Source organism: Oryzias latipes, chromosome 8, assembly GCF_002234675.1.
Source record: "Oryzias latipes chromosome 8, ASM223467v1".
In the NCBI taxonomy this organism is placed as follows: domain Eukaryota; kingdom Metazoa; phylum Chordata; class Actinopteri; order Beloniformes; family Adrianichthyidae; genus Oryzias; species Oryzias latipes.
This window is the reverse complement of record NC_019866.2, coordinates 15074279-15092514: the sequence shown is the minus strand read 5'-3', so window position 1 is coordinate 15092514 and position 18236 is coordinate 15074279. Positions and strand designations below refer to the sequence as shown.

The following is an 18236-nucleotide window of genomic DNA, read 5'->3' as shown; positions in this document are numbered from 1 at the left end:
TTTTTTTAAACAGTGATATTGAATAGAACATTGAAGAAAAAAGATTCAAGTAATATTGAGTCATCTTTCATCATAACAAATAAAGCAAACAGAAATAGACATAAGATATAAAATCTTTAAACTGAATAAAAACAGGTCAAATGTCATCATAAATCCTGAGATCCCTGCAGAAAAAGAGATCTGTCTTTTTCACATCTTCATTTGATCTGAAAAGAAAAACACAGATAATGCTTTAAACATCTGGAGACTGTGATGTAAAACATGTTTAATTTATCAATAAATGCATTAGAGTCACACAACTTTAGAAATACCTTACCTTTAAAGCTGTGGTGACAGCAGAAAAGATGATGGAGATGAAGAATAAAAGGAGGAAGAAAATGGCCATGCCCCAAGCTTGCATGACTGTGTCTTGGCTCACATCAGCATGCAGGATGTCATCAAAGAAATGACAGTGTTCCAACGTGTCTGTGAAAGAAGCAGAAGCACATCTGTTACTTCATTGTTGCTTTGATTCTTACAGTGGAACAAAGAGATTCCACCACAAAAGTGATGTGACGGATGTAGTTTTTAATAGAGGTGAAGACAGAGCATCAGTGTGACCTGTTTTGGAGACATTCACAGACAGAGTGGTGTTTCCATGTGTCACCCTGCAGGTGATGGTCACCCCGGGTAAGGAGTCAACTGGAGACAGACGGAGGAAGCTTTGGATGCTGAACTTTCCATCCGGGCCTCTGTGGGGATGACTATTATTGTAGTTCCACAGCTCTGTGCTTCCATCAGCAATCCAGGTGATGTTAATGGATGCAGGGCTGAAGCCAAAGACCAGACACACAAGTTCATTTGAACCCTGGAGCAGGACGGCTGATGGTTCACTGTGGGTCACTGAGGCTGAGGAAACAGGTCAGAATCAAATGTTTGGAGGAAACCAATGGAGCTTTTAGGAATGTTCATTCTGAAAATGAACTGTAATCTCACCAAAAACATCCTTTATACTGCTTTCAAATGGACTGTTGGAGGATTCATGTCTCACAACACAAGTATAAGTTGACTTCTTGTCATTAGTTTGAGACACATTCAGTCTGCAGCTCATTGAATAAGAGCTGCTGTCTGGATCCTTGAATGAAGGACTGTTAATGTAACGAGAAGATGAGAGTTTCTGACCATTCTCCTTCCAATGCACCGAGATGTTAGATGGGAAATAACCAGAAACTAAGCAGGTTAGTGTGAGAATGTCAGACACGGAGAGTTCAGCAGCACTTGGTTCCACAATCCTCACAGTTGGAGGATTAAGGTCTAAAAAGAATGAAGGAGACAAAAGTAAAAGTCCATTCTTTAATATTTATTGATCATTTCCAAATCAGTTCTGTTTTTACCTGAACAGAGGCTGATGTCCTTTCTGTCACGTTTATTTAGAAACCTGTCAAACACTTCACAGGTGAAGGTCTTCCCTGTTTTCCACTCTGTCTGAAGAACATCCAGTCGACTGATTACAGTCACACGTCCATTTGTATCCATGCTGATGTCTGTGCTTGATGCTGATTTGGACACTGAGTCAGAAAACCAACTAATTTGTGGATTAAAGCCTGATGCAGAACACAGGAGTTTGTGTTGTCCTGACTCTTTACTGGAGACCTGAAGGACTTCCACTGATGGATCCACTGATTAGAATGTAGAGAAAAACACATGAAGGATTCAGTCAGTGAAGACTTTTGTTAGATTTCTGCTTTTTCTAGAAAAGAACCATTCTCACCAAAAACACTGATAGCTTTGGACTCAAAAGACTGGCTGGAAAAGCCTTGATGGACTTTGCAGGTGAAACTCTGGTCACTCTTCCAGTAGATGTGAGGAACAGAGAAGCTGACACTGACTGTATGTGAGGCTGGAGCTTCAGGAAGATCAACATACTGTTTGTCAGAAATGTCAGCTCCTTTGGACTGAAGTGTGACATAGAGGTGCTGTGAGGAGAGCTGTGAAAGGTCACAGTGCAGCTTCACATCATTGTTTTCTGTCTGCAGGTCTGACAGAGATCTCCTGATGTCCACATGAGGAGCTGAAACTGCAGAACCTGAAGGATGATAGAAACTATGAGGCTTTAATAGATTAAAACAGCTGCTAACAGTCATCAGTTCTAAGTAACTTTGGGTTTTTTAGAATGAAATTATTGAGCCAAATCTCCTGTTTGGCTTCGTAGACCCAAACACTTTCTTCATTCTTTGTAATCATTAATAAATGTTCCTGTTTTTTCACTGAACCAGTAGCTGTCAGTCTTTTTGTTGTTTCAACACAAGTGTAGAAATTTGAACCTGTTTTTATGAGAAAACATTTTCTTTAGCCTTTTTGGGCACCAGTTAACCAGTTAAGCTGTGAAAATTTAGAACCACTGTGACTAACTAGTGGATTTTTTTCCATCACTGGTTTACAACTAACATTAAAGTGAGGTTTACTAGTAAACCAGAAGACATTATTGAATCACTTTTTAACTAGTTGTCTGATTGTGTTTCAGTCATTAATAGTGAGCTCAAATGGGTAGAAATAGTTCAGTAAAGCCAAAACTTGAACATTAAAGATTTATTGATAGACACTTTGGAAAGTCACAAGTTCACTTTGTTAGACTTTCTGGATTAAGAGTTAAGTTATAAACAGTCTAATATAAAGGATGTGGATTGTATTTTAAAAATCCTGCCAATCTACCATAAAGACACCCAGAATAATCACTAAAATAACCAATTATTCACTTTACATCTACCATACTTTTGACATTCTGGGATTGTTTGTGGTTAAACCTGTCATATTTTCTTGCTCTAGGATCTTAGCTCCACTTTACCAAAAATAAACTTTATTCATAGAAGTTTTTATTCCAACATGCCGCCCTTCAACAAAATGGAAAATGTTCAGTGCTAAATATGTCATTTAATATTGTTGTATTCTGGATAGGATTTATGATCAAAGTGACTTTAAAGTAAGAAAGTAGTGAAATGACACTTTACATTTCTGACATGTTAAAATTGAAAGGAAAGATTTAACTGAAAAAAAACAATGAGTAATGTACTTCAAATAGGAAGTTAGTTACACAACACAGATGATGGTTGATCTTCTCACCTGAAATCTCTACAGTCTTCTCAGCAGAAAAGCAGTGATGCTGAACTTTACATTTCAGAAGTTTCAGGTTTTTCCAGCTGCTGGATGGAACTGTCAGTTCACTGATTAAAGTGGTTTTGTTTGAGAATTCATTCACTCTGTCAGTGGATGGTTGTTCCTCGTCCATCAGCCAGACAAGCTTAGCATCAACATTGTGGATGAAGCATCTAGCTTTCACATCAGAGTTGGTCATCATCACTGTCTTGAAGCTGGGAATCTCCACATGAATGGAAGGAGGATTGAATCCAAAGACTGCAGGAATCAAATATCAATGACCTTCTGATAACACTGATCAAAATAGTGATTCAAGTGTTTCCTCACACTTACTGTGACAAATACTTGTTGTCTTTTCATCTTTGTTCTCCTTGTGAATGAACTTGCAGGTAAAATTGGAGCCTCTTGTCCACTCTTCCATGTTTGGCTCAATCTCAGAGGTCAGACTGTAGGTCTTCTCTCCCCCCTCCACACTCTGCAGATGTCTTTCTGTGGGCTGGATCTGTGTCAGCTGCTGCTTGTTCTGCTGCCACTCCACACTCAGGTTTTTGGGAAAGTAACCGTTCAGGGTGCAGATGAGTCTGACCTGTGAGACTCCAAATTCACCGTCCCAGACAGGAAACAGGCTAATGTTTGGAGAAACAACGCGCAGCTCTGTGATAGAAAAGAGATGACATGTTTTTGCATTTGTCCTTCTGAATTTCAGCACTGATTATTTAAAAGCTGATTTAAACTCATTCATACTAACCTTCATGTTTTAGTTTGTAGTCTCAGTTCTAAGTGTAGTTTTTTAGTGTTTATGTTTACGGCATAGTTGTACTTTTACACAGTTTGGTGTTAAAGAGGTTTGCAAAAACACAACTGAAAGTCAGTTTCACAGACGTTGAGCTCGACAGGACAGAGTGATCTGGTTATTCAGTTAGAGGAAGCTTTGTTCAACACCCAGCTCCCAAAAAAGTCCAGAAAGACAGAAGTGAAAGGACAGAAAGAGCAGCAGAGCATGGCAGACTGCAGGTGTGAGGTGTGGTTATGCCAGGAACAGAAACAGAGAAGATGGAAATATCTCATCTTCATTTACATGAGCTTTGCCAAAGGTTTGACTTCAACCGTCAAATAATTATAGACTGAAAAAGTTATCGACTGTAAAATTTGCACACTGAGTAATGGACCGCTGACTCCAGCTGTTGGTGGTTTGATGAAAACTTCAGAAAAGATAAAACACAAAATGTTACATGAAATCAACCAAACACTGACAAAATTTGTGTATAAATCTATCTACAAATGCATAAACATGAAGAACTTGAAATGAAACACCAGAAAAAGATGGAGGAGCAAATAAATTCTTATTTTCACTATTTTATTTAAATCAGGAAAAGATACAAAGACTTAAAGTTCAAAATTTAAAAAAAGAGATTACTTACAGGATTAAAGCAGTTTAAGAGAAAAAATAGAGAAAAGGAAAAATGGTGGAACAAAAATGTATAGAATGATCTTTATGATTCTTCCTTTTTTCATTTGATCTGTAAAAAGAGAGAAAAAAACTTTTTAATGATTATAATAAAAGTTCAGTTCAACAACGTTTAGCTGTGAATTTAATCTTTCTCTCAAATTATAAAATGCTGGTTAAAAAAATAAACAAAAATTTGAAAGGATAGCATTACAGGCTACTTTTTTATTACTTAAAAAACAATTTTAAAAAGAAAATGAGAAATAAATATTTGTGTCATGTATTTATCATGTATGTCATATCCATTGCTTTAAAAAATAGTCACAGAAAAAGAGAAACTAAAACAGTAACATTATTTTTAGACAAATATCTAACATGATTTATTTGGCTTTTCTTGAGTTTTTCAGCCTCGGGAATGATGTTGACATATTTAAAAAAAAACTTCTGAAGCTGAAACATAATTTTTATTTCCTGATGCTTTAGAGAAAACCAACTCATCATGCTGAGCATACAAGTAATAAATGTTGTAAATATAGTTTAAATAAAAAAATTAAGTGACTTTGCAACATTTTAACCTCTTTAAGATCTCTTTAAATATGTTTTTTTCCTCTTTGAGTTAAAAAACTCTGAGCCTGTTATAAACAAATGAAGCATTTACCTTTGACAATGTGGTTCCAACAGTGAACAGCAAAGTCATGATGAAGAGGAAGATGAAGGTCAGAGCTGTGTTTGCCATGTGATCTTCCTCTGCTTCCATCTCCTCTTTGCAGGAGCAAACAGTTTCATTCAGAAACTCTGGTGGGACTGCAAAGTAACAAATCAATGAACTGTTGGGATCATCCACACTTCACAGACTGTTCCCAGTATTTCTAGAATGCTCCTTTTCTAAGTCAACACTAGAACCTGTCCTGTCCCAAAGAGCAAAGTGGCTTTAATCTGGAATGGCATCAGTTAGTGTCTCTACTGTGAATGTCCCATCATCTTCAACTGTCCTGCATGTGTTTACATGATCCTGATCAGTGTTTTCTCCTTCATTCAGTCAGCTAATGATCCTGACTTGTTCTTGAGAAACGTCATTCTTGGTTTGGTTTGCATGACTTGGCTTGTTAGTCAGTAAACTCACAGAGTGAGTCTGTTCAGTAACTGAGAGACCAGAGTTAGAGGATTTGTCTTGTTGGGGGTGCAAGACCCAGTAGAAGACACACAGGCACACAGACACACACAAGCTTTGTTAACACTCTGCTGGAAAATAAGACAAACACAATATTGTTGTATTCAGGAAGATTGTGGTGTTCTGGAGAGTAAAGTGTGATGCTGAAAGATCAGTGTGTTCAAAATGTACACTAGTGTAACAGTGTCTCACATCATTTAACAACAGAAAGAGCAAACAACAGGCATGAACGATGTTTTTTTTTTAGTTTTTAATCTGCAATCAAACACAACACAATGGCTCATCACAAAGTACAAACAAGAAAGAAAAAGTAGACAACAACAAACAACATCTACTACGCCTTGCACTTTTCAGAGATGTTCAGGTTGAGGTTGACCAGGTTGTTTTTATCATCTGTGCTGAAACCAATGGATCTGACAATGGATCTGGTGGAGTTGGTAATGGACTCGTGGTAAACAGCACAGCTGTACACCACACCAGACTGTTTCCACTGATCATCTGTGAGGGTTAACTGGCTGTAAACCAAGTAAGATCCTTGTTTCTCTACTGGACTGGTGGTACTGGTCTTGTACTTTGAGTCTACTACATCATCATCAACAAGCCAAGCTATGAAAACCTCCTCAGGGAAGAAGTCTTTCACAGAGCAAGTCAGGGTCACCTCTTTGTTTTTAGCATGTTCTACAGGAGGCAACATAAACACTGAAGGACGCTGAACATGTTCGCCTGCAAGTACCAGAAAACAGAGGAAATAAACAACTGACTGACACAACTGTCATCATTTGTTCTGACTGTAAAGGATTCAAAAAATCTGTGAATGTCAAAATGTAGAAGAAGTGATCGTACTTTTTTGTCTCTTGTATTGGATCTTGAATGGGAAAATAATGTCTTTATGTTGGACAACACAGTAGCGTTCGACTCCCTGATGCCATTCATCATATGTGATGTCAAGCACAAGCTCCTCCTTCTTTTTTAACCCTTCATTCTTTACAGTTCCAGCCATTTCTACTTCATTTTCATTCTCCCACAACATCTTTTCAAGCTCACCGTTATTTACATGAATTTGGCATGTTATTTTTCCACTTTGCTTTACAAGAATGTCCCTGTATGTAGGGCCAATGATTTTTAAGTCTACAGCTGCCTGAGTACATCCTGCACTTCCTGAATGAAGGACAAATGAAAAGTTATCGATCAGAACCTAGATGTTCAATCATTGCAGCTGGATGTTCCACTTACCTCCAGAAGATTCTTCCTTGTAGGTGGCATTAGCCTTTTCCAACACGTCAGTATTGTTCACACCTTTCCCCTTGAACACACATGTAAATGTTGCTCCAGAAGTCAGCTCAGTGGGGTTTACTGTGAGCAAACTTGCTGCAGAATACAGCTTAGCTCCATTTGTGTCATTTCTTCCCTCTGAGAAAACACTGGTCTCATCAAGGATGCTGGCTTTTTCGCTGCCAACTTTCTGCCAAATGATCTCATGGGTCCTAGGAGAAAAATCTTTGGCAAAGCAGTAGAAAGAAGCCTGTTGCTTTTCCTCATCGAGGGAAAAACTTGTTGTGAGATTGGGCGACCTAAACAGCACATCTGAAAAACAAACACATACACAAGAAGATTTTTGCAGAAGCAAAGAACTTTTTTTGTGCAAATATATATGCAGAAGCTCAGAAATTGACTTATTATTTTTGAATAGAAAAACAATAATACAGACTTTCAGCAAACTGATAATTATGATGATCCTTAGATAAATTATATTATATAATTATGATTTACACAATAATATATTAATATTATTGTGTAAATCATGGGGGTGCATTGATACTGACTTCTGCATATACACTGACAATGACTGGCAAGCAAACATATATTTAAAGTCATTGTTAATAATGTTAATTAAAAGCAAACAGTGAAACAGAAACAAAGGTCACAGTTATGAGGAAGATTATTCAAAGACATAAAAACACAGAAACAAACTGCCTATCTGTGAAGGGAAATACAGACACTGAATGTCTTTTTTTAATTCCACTGTTTTATTTAGTAAAATTGTGGAAAAGGAAATTTAAATTTTTCTTTTAGATTACTGATATTTTTTGTAAAAAAAATTAAACGTTTTTCTTTCCTTCATTAAATCTATTTGATAATTTTTACATTTACAGAAAATGTCAAGACTATGATCAAATAAGTGCTGAAAATTTAGTGTATAATGAAATATATTAATGATACAGTAATTAAAGTTTATTAAAATACAACATTATAGACGTCATAATGACTTTAATTAAAAGAAAGACTATGTTCATTAATATTTAATTATGTTTAAAATTCGAATTTACTTGGATAAACGTGTTGATAAAAGAATATTACAATATAAATACATCTTTTTCCTTAGCTTTTATTTCTTAATGTCTAAATCATACAAAAAACAAAGAATCCCAATTAAAGTGTTGCCAAAAGCTTCAGTTGTTTCTTTCCATTTGAAATCTTAATCCTTCAAATATGTCTTTAAAACTTGTAAATTTACTTTCAATAATTTAGTCATAACATTTTATATAAACGAAAAGATTTATTTATCAAATTTTACTTTAATAAAAAAAAACTTAAAGCGACTTATAAACCAAACTTACCTTGCTTAGTAAAAGGAAGAGACGTTGTTCTCTCTCCTAGATGATTGGCAGCACACTGGAAAGTCTTTTTGGCGTCCCAGTCCTGTCGGCTGACTTCAACCTGACTGATTCCTAAATATTTGTCATTTTTCAGTATTGAAGGGTACTGGGTGATGTTTTCCAAATTGTTGGAGCCCTGAGTCCATGAGAAAGTCAATGAAGAGGGGGTGAAATCAACGGCAAGACAGCCAAGAGTGACCGTGTCTCTACTTTGAGGGCCGCATGGCATCAGAGGAAACACGTTTGGAGCCTGAGTAGGAGTGTCTGAAGAAGACAAAGGAATAAAGAATTAAAACAACAAAATGTATAACTCATAATCTATCATGACAGAAGAAAAAGTTTTTTTTATTGATTTCATTTATTCACAATACACAGACCATCGAAACATCTTCTTTAAAAACAAACAAAAAAAAAACACAAATTTTTCCTTAATTTAATTTCACCCTCCTAAAAATTCTCCAACAATTCATGACATTTTGTATTAACACTGGCAATTTACTCTGAATACAGATTGAAGAATATTTTGTTACCGTTGTTTATTAAACTTTAAAATAATTTTAATCAAAATCTTGTATAATTGAATTTTTCTGTTAATTAATTAGACTTTTGTAATAAATTAAACACTGATCTTACCTGAAGAAACAGTCACCATTGTACCTTTTCCCCAATAGTCAAAAGCTTCATAGTAACACAGTGCTCAATCTGCTTGACTCTCAGAGTGAAAAGGCAACTCTACTAATGGTGACTGCAGCAATCACCAATCATTAAAACATTATTTTGAGAAAAATCTATATCTACCTTCAAAATGCATTAAAAACGTTAGTGTGTATCATTTTAAACAGGAATTCATTTATAATAATGAATAATGTGTTAACTCTAAAACTCTTTGAAACAAAATATAAAAAATAAAGACAAAATCAGCCTTTTAAAATGTAAAAAGGGCTGGCAGCACATTTTAAACAGATCTTACCTGAAGAAACAGTCACCATTGTACCTTTTCCCCAATAGTCAAAAGCGTCGTAGTAACACAGTGCTCAATCTGCTTGACTCTCAGTCTAAAAAGGTCACCACCAATGATGACTGAATGACTGAACTGTCATAATTCTAAAAGTCTAAATCTAAACAATTCAAATCAACAGTGAATTATTTTTATGGATCTTAATTAAAACTTTTACACCAATGTAAATTATACTGTATTTCAAATCACAGTAATGAAATAGTTTTTTCTGAAAAAAATAATAATACTGGCAATTTAACACAATTTGACTTTACATTTTTAAAGTACATAATGTTTTATATTTTTAAAAGAAAAGGTCTTACCTGGTGTCACTGTTACCACTGTGCCTTTTCCCCAATAGTCAAAAGCACCCCAGCTACACAGTGCTGAATCTACTGGGCTCTAAGGGTAAAAACTTATTCTGACTATGGTTACAGATTTATTTTTATTATCTCTGATACGGTTTTTAGGTGAAGCTTTACACTGGAAAACACTTCTTTTTAATCTAAATGTACAGGCCAATGTATTAAAAATTATACAAGTTTGACAACAAATCATAAAAAAATATTTTTTGGAGTTTGAAACCATTTCTGATCCACATTCTAAAGAAAACAGAAAAATCTTACCTGAAGAAACTGTCACCGTTGTGCCTTTTCCCCAATAGTCAAAAGCCCAGTTATCACAGTAAAACAAGTCTGTGACTTCCCCAACAAAAACCTCTTTACTATTTTACCCTTATTTTCTCTTTGGAAACTTGGATTTGTAGAGAATTCAAAGCCAAAAAAAAAAAAAAAACCCTGCTGAATATTCATCTTTGAAACAGAAGAAAACTGTTAATGTTCACAAATGTTTAAATGATAAAAATATTTTTTTGATCTATTGACAGCCAGTCGTTTTGGGTTTGTGGAGACAAACATTTAAAACTAAAGATTTTAAAACTACTGATGTTAAATCATAAATGATTATTTGTCTTACCTGAAGTGACGGTGACCGTGGTGCCTTTACCCCAGTAGTCAAAAGCGTAGTCACAGTAACACAAACTATCAACTACTCCATGCTAAAACCTGTTCAGCTTCTACAGACCCAAGTCACATTTTTGTTCAGGTCTGTAATCAACCAGTTAGTAGTTTAAAAATTAACTGTTTTGAAAAAAATTCAAGAACAATTTTTCAATTTCGTAATAAAGTTTCTTTTACCTGAAGTAACTGTGACCGTTGTGCCTTTCCCCCAGTAGTCAAAAGCATTGTCACAGTGTAACATTCCAACATCTCTGACATACAAAAACTTCAAATGCATCAATGATACCAATAATGTCCAGAAGTCTATTTTAAAAAGTAACTTTTACAGATTAAAAAAAAAATGTATACCTGTTTTGACAGTTTCTATCAGATGTGGTCAGTAATACTAGAGCTCTACAGTTTTTTTTTTTATTCTTGAGCCCCTCTGAGTTCTAATTGTTCTAAAATACAAAGTTAAAAAATTCACAAATTCAAAATAAGGATTCAAAATCTTAGATTTTTACCTGATGTTACAGTCACCGTTGTTCCTTTTCCCCAGTAGTCAAAGCTGTAGCCGTAGTAGTCACAGTGATAAATTTCAACAGCACTTCTGTACAAAAATGTCTCTCACACCTGTATCTAACACTTAATGATAATAATTTGTCAGATAACATCAAACCATCACCAATATTTCACTGGAGATCTTAATTTTGTAGCTGTAGTAAATTGAATAAAACAAATTTGAAATAAACAAATACAGTAATTATTTATTAATAAAGACATTTTGAAAAACTAAATATTCTATATGTTGACTTGCCAGAACTTACTGTGACTTGTGTCCCTCAATAGTCAATATAGCTGTAGCAGTAATTTTCTACATTCTGATGATAAAATATTAAGTTTCTTGACATCAGTGAGAGTAAACAAGTTTACTGCGAAAAATTTCCACATTTTTCTATTTAATACCCTAATCCCTTGAGAACTGTCTTTCCTGAGTCAGTTACATAAAATTAGATCTCCATGGTAACTTCCTCTTTGTGGGTCTCACTGTCAACTCTACCTCCTTCAGTATGGGCTCACACCAGATAGACCTGATTTATTTAATATCATGTTGTAACTGCTGTACAGAACTGATGAGGAGAAAAATGTCCAAACTATGAAGAACAGTGGGTGTTAGCCGATCTGTCCCCCCAAGGCAATTGATCACTACTTTTGATTCTTTCCTAAGAACATTCTTACTTTCTCCATTGATCATGATTTTTTTTATTTGTGCAAAAATAATCCAAAGTTTGGTAACAAATCAAATGCAGTCAATTGTCCCAAACATAGAGATCTTGTCATGGTGCCTCTGTCAGCTCTTCTCCCCCTCCCCTCTCTTCTCTGCTCCTGATTTAACCCAGCTGTGACCACTCAACTAATCAAGCCTCCAGACCTTTAAAAGGAGATCCTGAACCAGTTTTCATCACCAGCGGGTAGCCCCTGATGGTCACCAAGTTATTCTTGTACATGTGTTTTTGCTCTCGCCTAACATAGTTTTATGCCTTGTCTTCAGGACTTATTACCCACGAGTGGTCACCTGAGTTTCCCAGCTTCCTGAGCAGAAGGACTTCACAGCTTCATCCTGTCTCGCCTTGAGGCTTTGCTGAACCTCCAGTCACGCCATGAGCCAATCCAGCTTCTTTTCCCGCCACAACTCCAAGCCACACCGGATAATAATAAACACTATTACTCACCTCACAACTCACCTGTGTTTTCCTTCCAGGTTCCAGCATCTGGGTTTGTCTCGCCTAGCAAGTCATGACAGAATGAACTGGCCAAATTCCAGACCCAGCTGACTCGGAAGGACTCAACCACACAGTCTTGCAGCAGGGAACATTCTTGGAACTACTCTTCAATGCCATTTCTTGGATTGCTTCTATTCAAGAGGATTTTATTTCATGACTTAACAGTATCTCACAAACTTTCAAAGAAATAACTGGTCATATGTTCCCACTGTTTCAGGTACACTTCAACCTTCCGGCAACAATCCTGTTACCACGTCCGCCTCGTCACCGGAAAACTTCTGACTCCAGCTGGAACCTTTCCTCTGAAATATTCAAGCCTGTGGAGGTTTCCTATTACAATGTCAATTGATCTTCCAGCAAGCACCCAGGTATTATCACTCCGATCTCAGTAAAATCACCTTGATCATAAATTCTCTCAGAAAGAAAGCTCTGCGATGGGCCCAAGCATTTTTAAAATGAGGTCAAGTATTTGATCACCCTGTGATTTAGCAAGTTCTCCCACTTAGAAAACATGGAGGGGTCTAAAATTTTCATCATAGGTGAGAGACAGAATCTGAAGAAACATTCAGAAATCATGTTGTACAATTTTTTTTTTTAACTATTTATTTGTATATTGCTGTGAAAAATATGTATTTGATCACTTGATTATCAGAGATTTCTGACCAGCAAAGACCTGCTGTTCTGCTTTGAATTAGTCCAACTCCACTCTGCTCATCATTCTAAATTAGTGGCACCTGTTTGAGGTCGTTAGCTTGCATAAAGGCACCTGAGCACCCCACAATCAGTCAGAAGTCTAACTACCAACATGGGCAAAACCAAAGAGCTGTCATAAGACCAAAGGACAAAATTGTAGACCTTCACAAAGCTGGAAGTGGCTACAGGGCAAGCAGCTTGGTGAGAAAAAGAACAACTGTTGGAGCAATTGTCCGAAAATGGAAGAGGCTAATGATAACTGTCAATGTCCCTCGGACTGGGGCCCCCCGCAAGATCTCACCTCGTGGGGTATAAATGATGCTAAGGAAGGTGAAGAATATGCCCAGGACTACTCAGGAGGAGCTGGTCAATGACCTGAAGAGAGCTGGGACCGCCGTTTCCAAGGCTACTATAAGTAATACATTAAAACGTCCCCGTAAAACGCACGGAAGGTTCCCCTGCTGAAGTCAGGCCATGTCAAGGCCCATCTGAAGTTTGCCAATAACCATCTTGATGATCCAGAGGAGTCATGTGAGAGTCTTGTGGTCAGATGAGACCAAAATAGAACTTTTTGGTCTTAAATCCATTCGGCGTGTCTGGAGGAGGTAGAAGGAGGAGCATCATCCCAAGAACACCATCCCTACAGTGAAGCACAGGGGTGGAAGAATCATGCTCTGGGGGTGTTTTTCTGCACAGGGGACAGGACGACTACACTGTATGAAGGAGAGGATGAACGGTGCTCTGTATTGCGAGATATTGGGCAAAAACCTCCTTACCTCAGTCAGAGCGTTGAAGATGGGTCGTGGCTGGGACTTTGAGCATAACAATGACCCGAAGCACACAGCCAAGAAAACCAAGGAGTGGCTCCATAAGAAGCACATCAAGGTTCTGGAGAGTCTCCAGAACTAAATCCAATGGAGAATCTTTGTTGGGAGCTGAAACTCCGTGTTGATCAGCGACAGCCGCGAACCCTGACAGATCTAGAGAAGATCTGTATGGAGGAGTGGGCCAAAATCCCTGCTGCAGTGTGTAGAAACCTAGTGAACAACTACAGGAACCGTTTGACCTCTGTAATTGTTAACAAAGGCTTCTGTACCAAATATTAAAGTTGTTTAACTCAAGTGATCAAATACTTATTTGTCACAGCAATATACAAATAAATTGTTTAAAAAAAATCGTACAACGTGATTTCTGAATGTTTCTTCAGATTCTGTCTCTCACTGTGGAAATGCACCTATGATGAAAATTTTAGACCCCTACATGTTTTCTAAGTGGGAGAACTTGCTAAATCACAGGGTTATCAAATACTTATTGACATCACTGTATATATATATATATATATATATATATACATATATACATATGTGTGTGGCTGTGTCTTTACAGTTATTACTGTTTTCCTTAGTGTTCCTGGCAACCATGTGGAAACCCTGCAGTTTTATGTTTTCCAGGCCCCTTCCAGACAAATAATCTTGGGTCGCCCATGGCTTTGTCAACACAATCCTCACATCGATTGGCAGTCTAATAGCATTATGAGCTGGAGCCCCTATTGTCATTTCACCTGCCTTCGCTCTGCTTATCCCAATCTGCCCATTGCAACACCACCTACAGATTCCCAAGATCTGTCCGCCGTTCCTCCCATCTACCATGACCTTGCGGCTGTTTTCAGTAAAAAGAAGGCATCTACTTTTCCTTCTCACAGACCTTATGACTGTCCCATTGAGCTGATACAGGTGCTCACTTTGCCCACTTCTCGTCTCTACCGCCTGTCTAAACCTGACCTCCTGGCCATGGAACTTTACATCAAGGAATTGCTGGCTGCTGGCGTCATCCGACCGTCTTCCTCCCCCATGGCAGCAGGATTTTTCTTCGTTGAGAAAAAGGACAAGAAACTTTGTCCCTGTATTGACTACAGTCAGCTAAATAAAATCACTGTCAAAAATAAATACCCCTTACCCTTTTTGAACTCTGTTTTTTTAAATCTCCAGGGTGCTTCGGTGTTGAGCAAGTTAGACCTCCGTAACGCTTATCACCTAGAGCGAGTTTGGGAAGGGGATGAATGGAAGACAGTTTTCAACACCCCTGGTCATTTTGAATATCTAGTTATGCCCTTTGGTTTAACCAACGCTCTAGCGGTGTTCCAGGCTCTGGTTAATGATGTCCTACGTGATTTCCTGAACCGTTTTGTTTTCGTCTACCTTGATGACATACTCATATATTCCCCTTCCCTTGAGACCCACTGTCAACCTGTCTGCCTGGTCCTTCAGAGGCTACTGGAAAACAAACTTTTCATCAAAGCTGAAAAATGTGAATTACATGTTTCCAGAGTATCCTTCCTGGGTTTCATTATTGAAAAGGGGAAAATGAATATGGACCCAACTAAAGTCTCTGCAATTATGGATTGGCCCAAACTAATTTCACAAAAGGATCTACGTGGATAAAGAAGGATAAAGAATCAATAAAAACAATAGAACAGTAAAAGAATAAAATTAACAAGCTGACCCACTAAATCCGCTCACTGGAGTTAAAAGGGTGGCTAAAAAGATGAGTTTTTAAAAGTGACTTAAAATCACTGATGGTTCTGGCAGATCTCACTGAGAAGGGGAGAGCATTCCAGAGTGAAAACAAGAAAGCATAGCTGCAGCACGATAAGAAAACATTAATTACGACATGTCTATCTTTTACAGTCTTCCCACATCATCTTCGGACCTGCAAAGTCTTTTCTTACAGATAAACTAACACAGAGCTTCCTTCGATTCATTCTAGACACAGCTAACACACAAGTTCTCAGGAAGATGCTGTTTCCCAAGGGTGTCACTTCCACCTTCCTGTGAAACAGAGTTGGACACAGACACTTCTGCAAACATGATTATATCACCTATATATGATGATGGGGAGCCGGTTTAGCTCGTCCTGATTTGCGGCGCCTTCTGTCCGTGAAACATCGGTTCGAATCCGGGCTGCTCCCTGTACCCTTCTCTACTTCTGTGCCGGTCCCAAGCCCGGTTGCTTTGAGAGGGTTGTGTCAGGAAGGGCATCTGGTATAAAACATTGCCTAGTTTACCATGCGACTCGTTCACTGTGGCAACCCCTGATGGGAAAAGCCAAAAGAGAAAGATATAGCTAGGTGATGCATAAAAAAGCAAATATGAGATAACATATATACATTATTCCAACACCTGTACTGCCTTTTTACAGGAGTACTAATCCAGAGAGGTTCTCTAAAATACCTCTCCTTTATTAGCGTTTTTTTACTTTTGAATGCTGGGACTGGATACCCGTAGCCAGAAACCTTTTCTGCTACTTTTCTTTTGCATGCTGGAACTGAATACCCTTTTAGTCAGAAACCTTTTCTGCGATTTTTACTCTTTGCACTTGGGACTGGATACCCGTATACCCATAAACTTTTTCTGTTGTTTTTACTTTAAACACTGTGATCGCACGTAAAACTCACTCAGTCCTCTGGTTCGTCATTTCCGGTCGAATCTCGTCAAACCACCGCTATGTTAGACCTATGACGCTGGCCCGGCGAAGAATTCACCTCCCGGGACTTTCTTCCGGACGGCCTATGTTGTCTGGGCGTGCACACAGCTTTAGCGCGTCATCCTCAGACCACCACTGAAATCCAGGTCATGGCACCAAAATGTCAGGGTTATGATTTTTTAACTCTAACAACTCTTAACTCCTAATACCTCTAACAATTAATACTTTGAACTTGTCAATTTCTTTTGGATTTAATTAGTTTGTCACAAAAAGAGGACTGGTTGATACTTGGTGTGCCGCATTGTCATGACAATGGCTACAGTGACTTACCGACCTTGTTTTGCAGCAGTGGAGGAAATTGTTTTATTCTAAACATTATGAGAAGTTAAATAGAGCATCATTTTATTTTATTTATTTATTAAACTTGTCCTGTCCAACAGCTGGGCAGACAGATGAGAGCTGGAGGCTTCTTGTGTTGGACATATTCTACTTTAACAACAGGGGTTATTAATCTTCAGACAAACCAAAGGTATGTCTGAATAAACCCCTTTTGTAATCGAGGCCAAACTTTATTCATTTTAATCATATTTGAAAATCTTTTGTGTTGGACCAGACGGAAAAGGAAAGGAGGGAAGAAGAGAGAGGAATGTTAGAGAGGGGGGGATAGGAGGGTGATCATAGGAGGGGAGGGGGGGGGGGGGGGGAAAACCATGAAGCAGCATAAAGCAACAAGCTACTGGATATTTATCATTACGGTAAGGTTCAGATGTAGTACAAATCTCAAAGGACCTGTCCACACACACACTCAAATGTTATAAACACACCTGCTAGCTGCAAAAAAGTTTACATGTCAACATGTATACAATACAGATAGTGTTCACACATGCATACTTATGCCTTCAAACCAACTAGTGTGAAATATTTCATTCATTCAATCACGCAAACTATTAGTGCAAAGGTGAGCTAACACCTGTGCTTAATTGAGTGTTTATGTTCTTCTAAAATGAATGGTGGAATGTGAAAAGAAGGAGGGAGAGTGCCCAGCCATCCCCACACCAAGACCCCCGCCGCAGCAGCCGTGGCAGCCAGAAACCCCCAACGCCACATAGCACCAGGCAGAGAACAACTGGTAAGATTTTCATTTTAACTGTGGCTACCTTGCCCATAAGGGACAGAGGCAGGTTGGTCCAACGGGTTAGATCGTCCTGTATGCTTTTCAGTAATGGGGAGTAGTTTAGCTGCACCAGTTCTGATAGTTTGGGGGGAAAATTGATACCTAAATATTTGATATTTCCTGATTTGACTGGTATCGTGAGTCTTTGCTCCGCATTACTGTTCAGTGGTAATAAAACAGATTTATTCCAATTAATGGAGTAGTCTGATATGGAGGAGAATTTATTAATGATTGTTGCCGTTTCATTTACAGAATGTAAATAACTTAAAAACAGTAATATGTCATCTGCATGGTGGCTGTGTTTGGTTTTAATTCCTTTAATGCTCTCAGTCAGTCTTATTGCTGCAGCTAGAGGCTCAATGAATATAGCACACAGAAAAGGGGAGAGTGGGCAACCCTGTCTTGTTCCTCTTCTGAGAAAAAACCTGTTGGAAGTCTGTTTATTAGTTCTAACTGTTGCATTGGGGTTGTGATATAATATTTTAATCCAATTGACGATTGATTCTACAAACCCAAACTAATGAAGGGCAGCAATCAGGAATTTCCAGTTTACTCTGTCAAAAGCTTTTTCAGCATCCATATGGTCATTTCCTGGTTTTTAATGGTGGCAAAGTCTATTATATTAACAAGTCTGCGGAAATTGTCATCCGAGTGTCTGCCTTTGATGAATCCAGTTTGGTCGAAGTGAATTATGTGAGGA

At 37.9% G+C, this 18236-nt stretch overlaps 1 protein-coding gene across 1 annotated transcript in view; it reads right to left on the bottom strand.

Annotated features, from left to right (window-relative positions):
- Positions 1–18236, bottom strand: part of LOC105354609 — a 36471-nt gene continuing 18235 nt past the window's right edge. The window contains exons 3-16 of the mRNA XM_023957941.1: positions 10601–10651; positions 8369–8671; positions 6984–7334; positions 6594–6908; positions 6086–6473; positions 3940–3993; positions 3466–3845; positions 3100–3390; positions 1751–2065; positions 1374–1658; positions 976–1293; positions 601–888; positions 317–465; positions 1–206 (exon numbers count right to left, since the gene is read on the bottom strand). Coding sequence (XP_023813709.1) covers positions 198–206; positions 317–465; positions 601–888; positions 976–1293; positions 1374–1658; positions 1751–2065; positions 3100–3390; positions 3466–3845; positions 3940–3993; positions 6086–6473; positions 6594–6908; positions 6984–7334; positions 8369–8671; positions 10601–10651 — 3497 coding nt within the window. The 3' untranslated portion in view covers positions 1–197. The remainder of the gene's footprint in view (positions 207–316; positions 466–600; positions 889–975; positions 1294–1373; positions 1659–1750; positions 2066–3099; positions 3391–3465; positions 3846–3939; positions 3994–6085; positions 6474–6593; positions 6909–6983; positions 7335–8368; positions 8672–10600; positions 10652–18236) is intronic.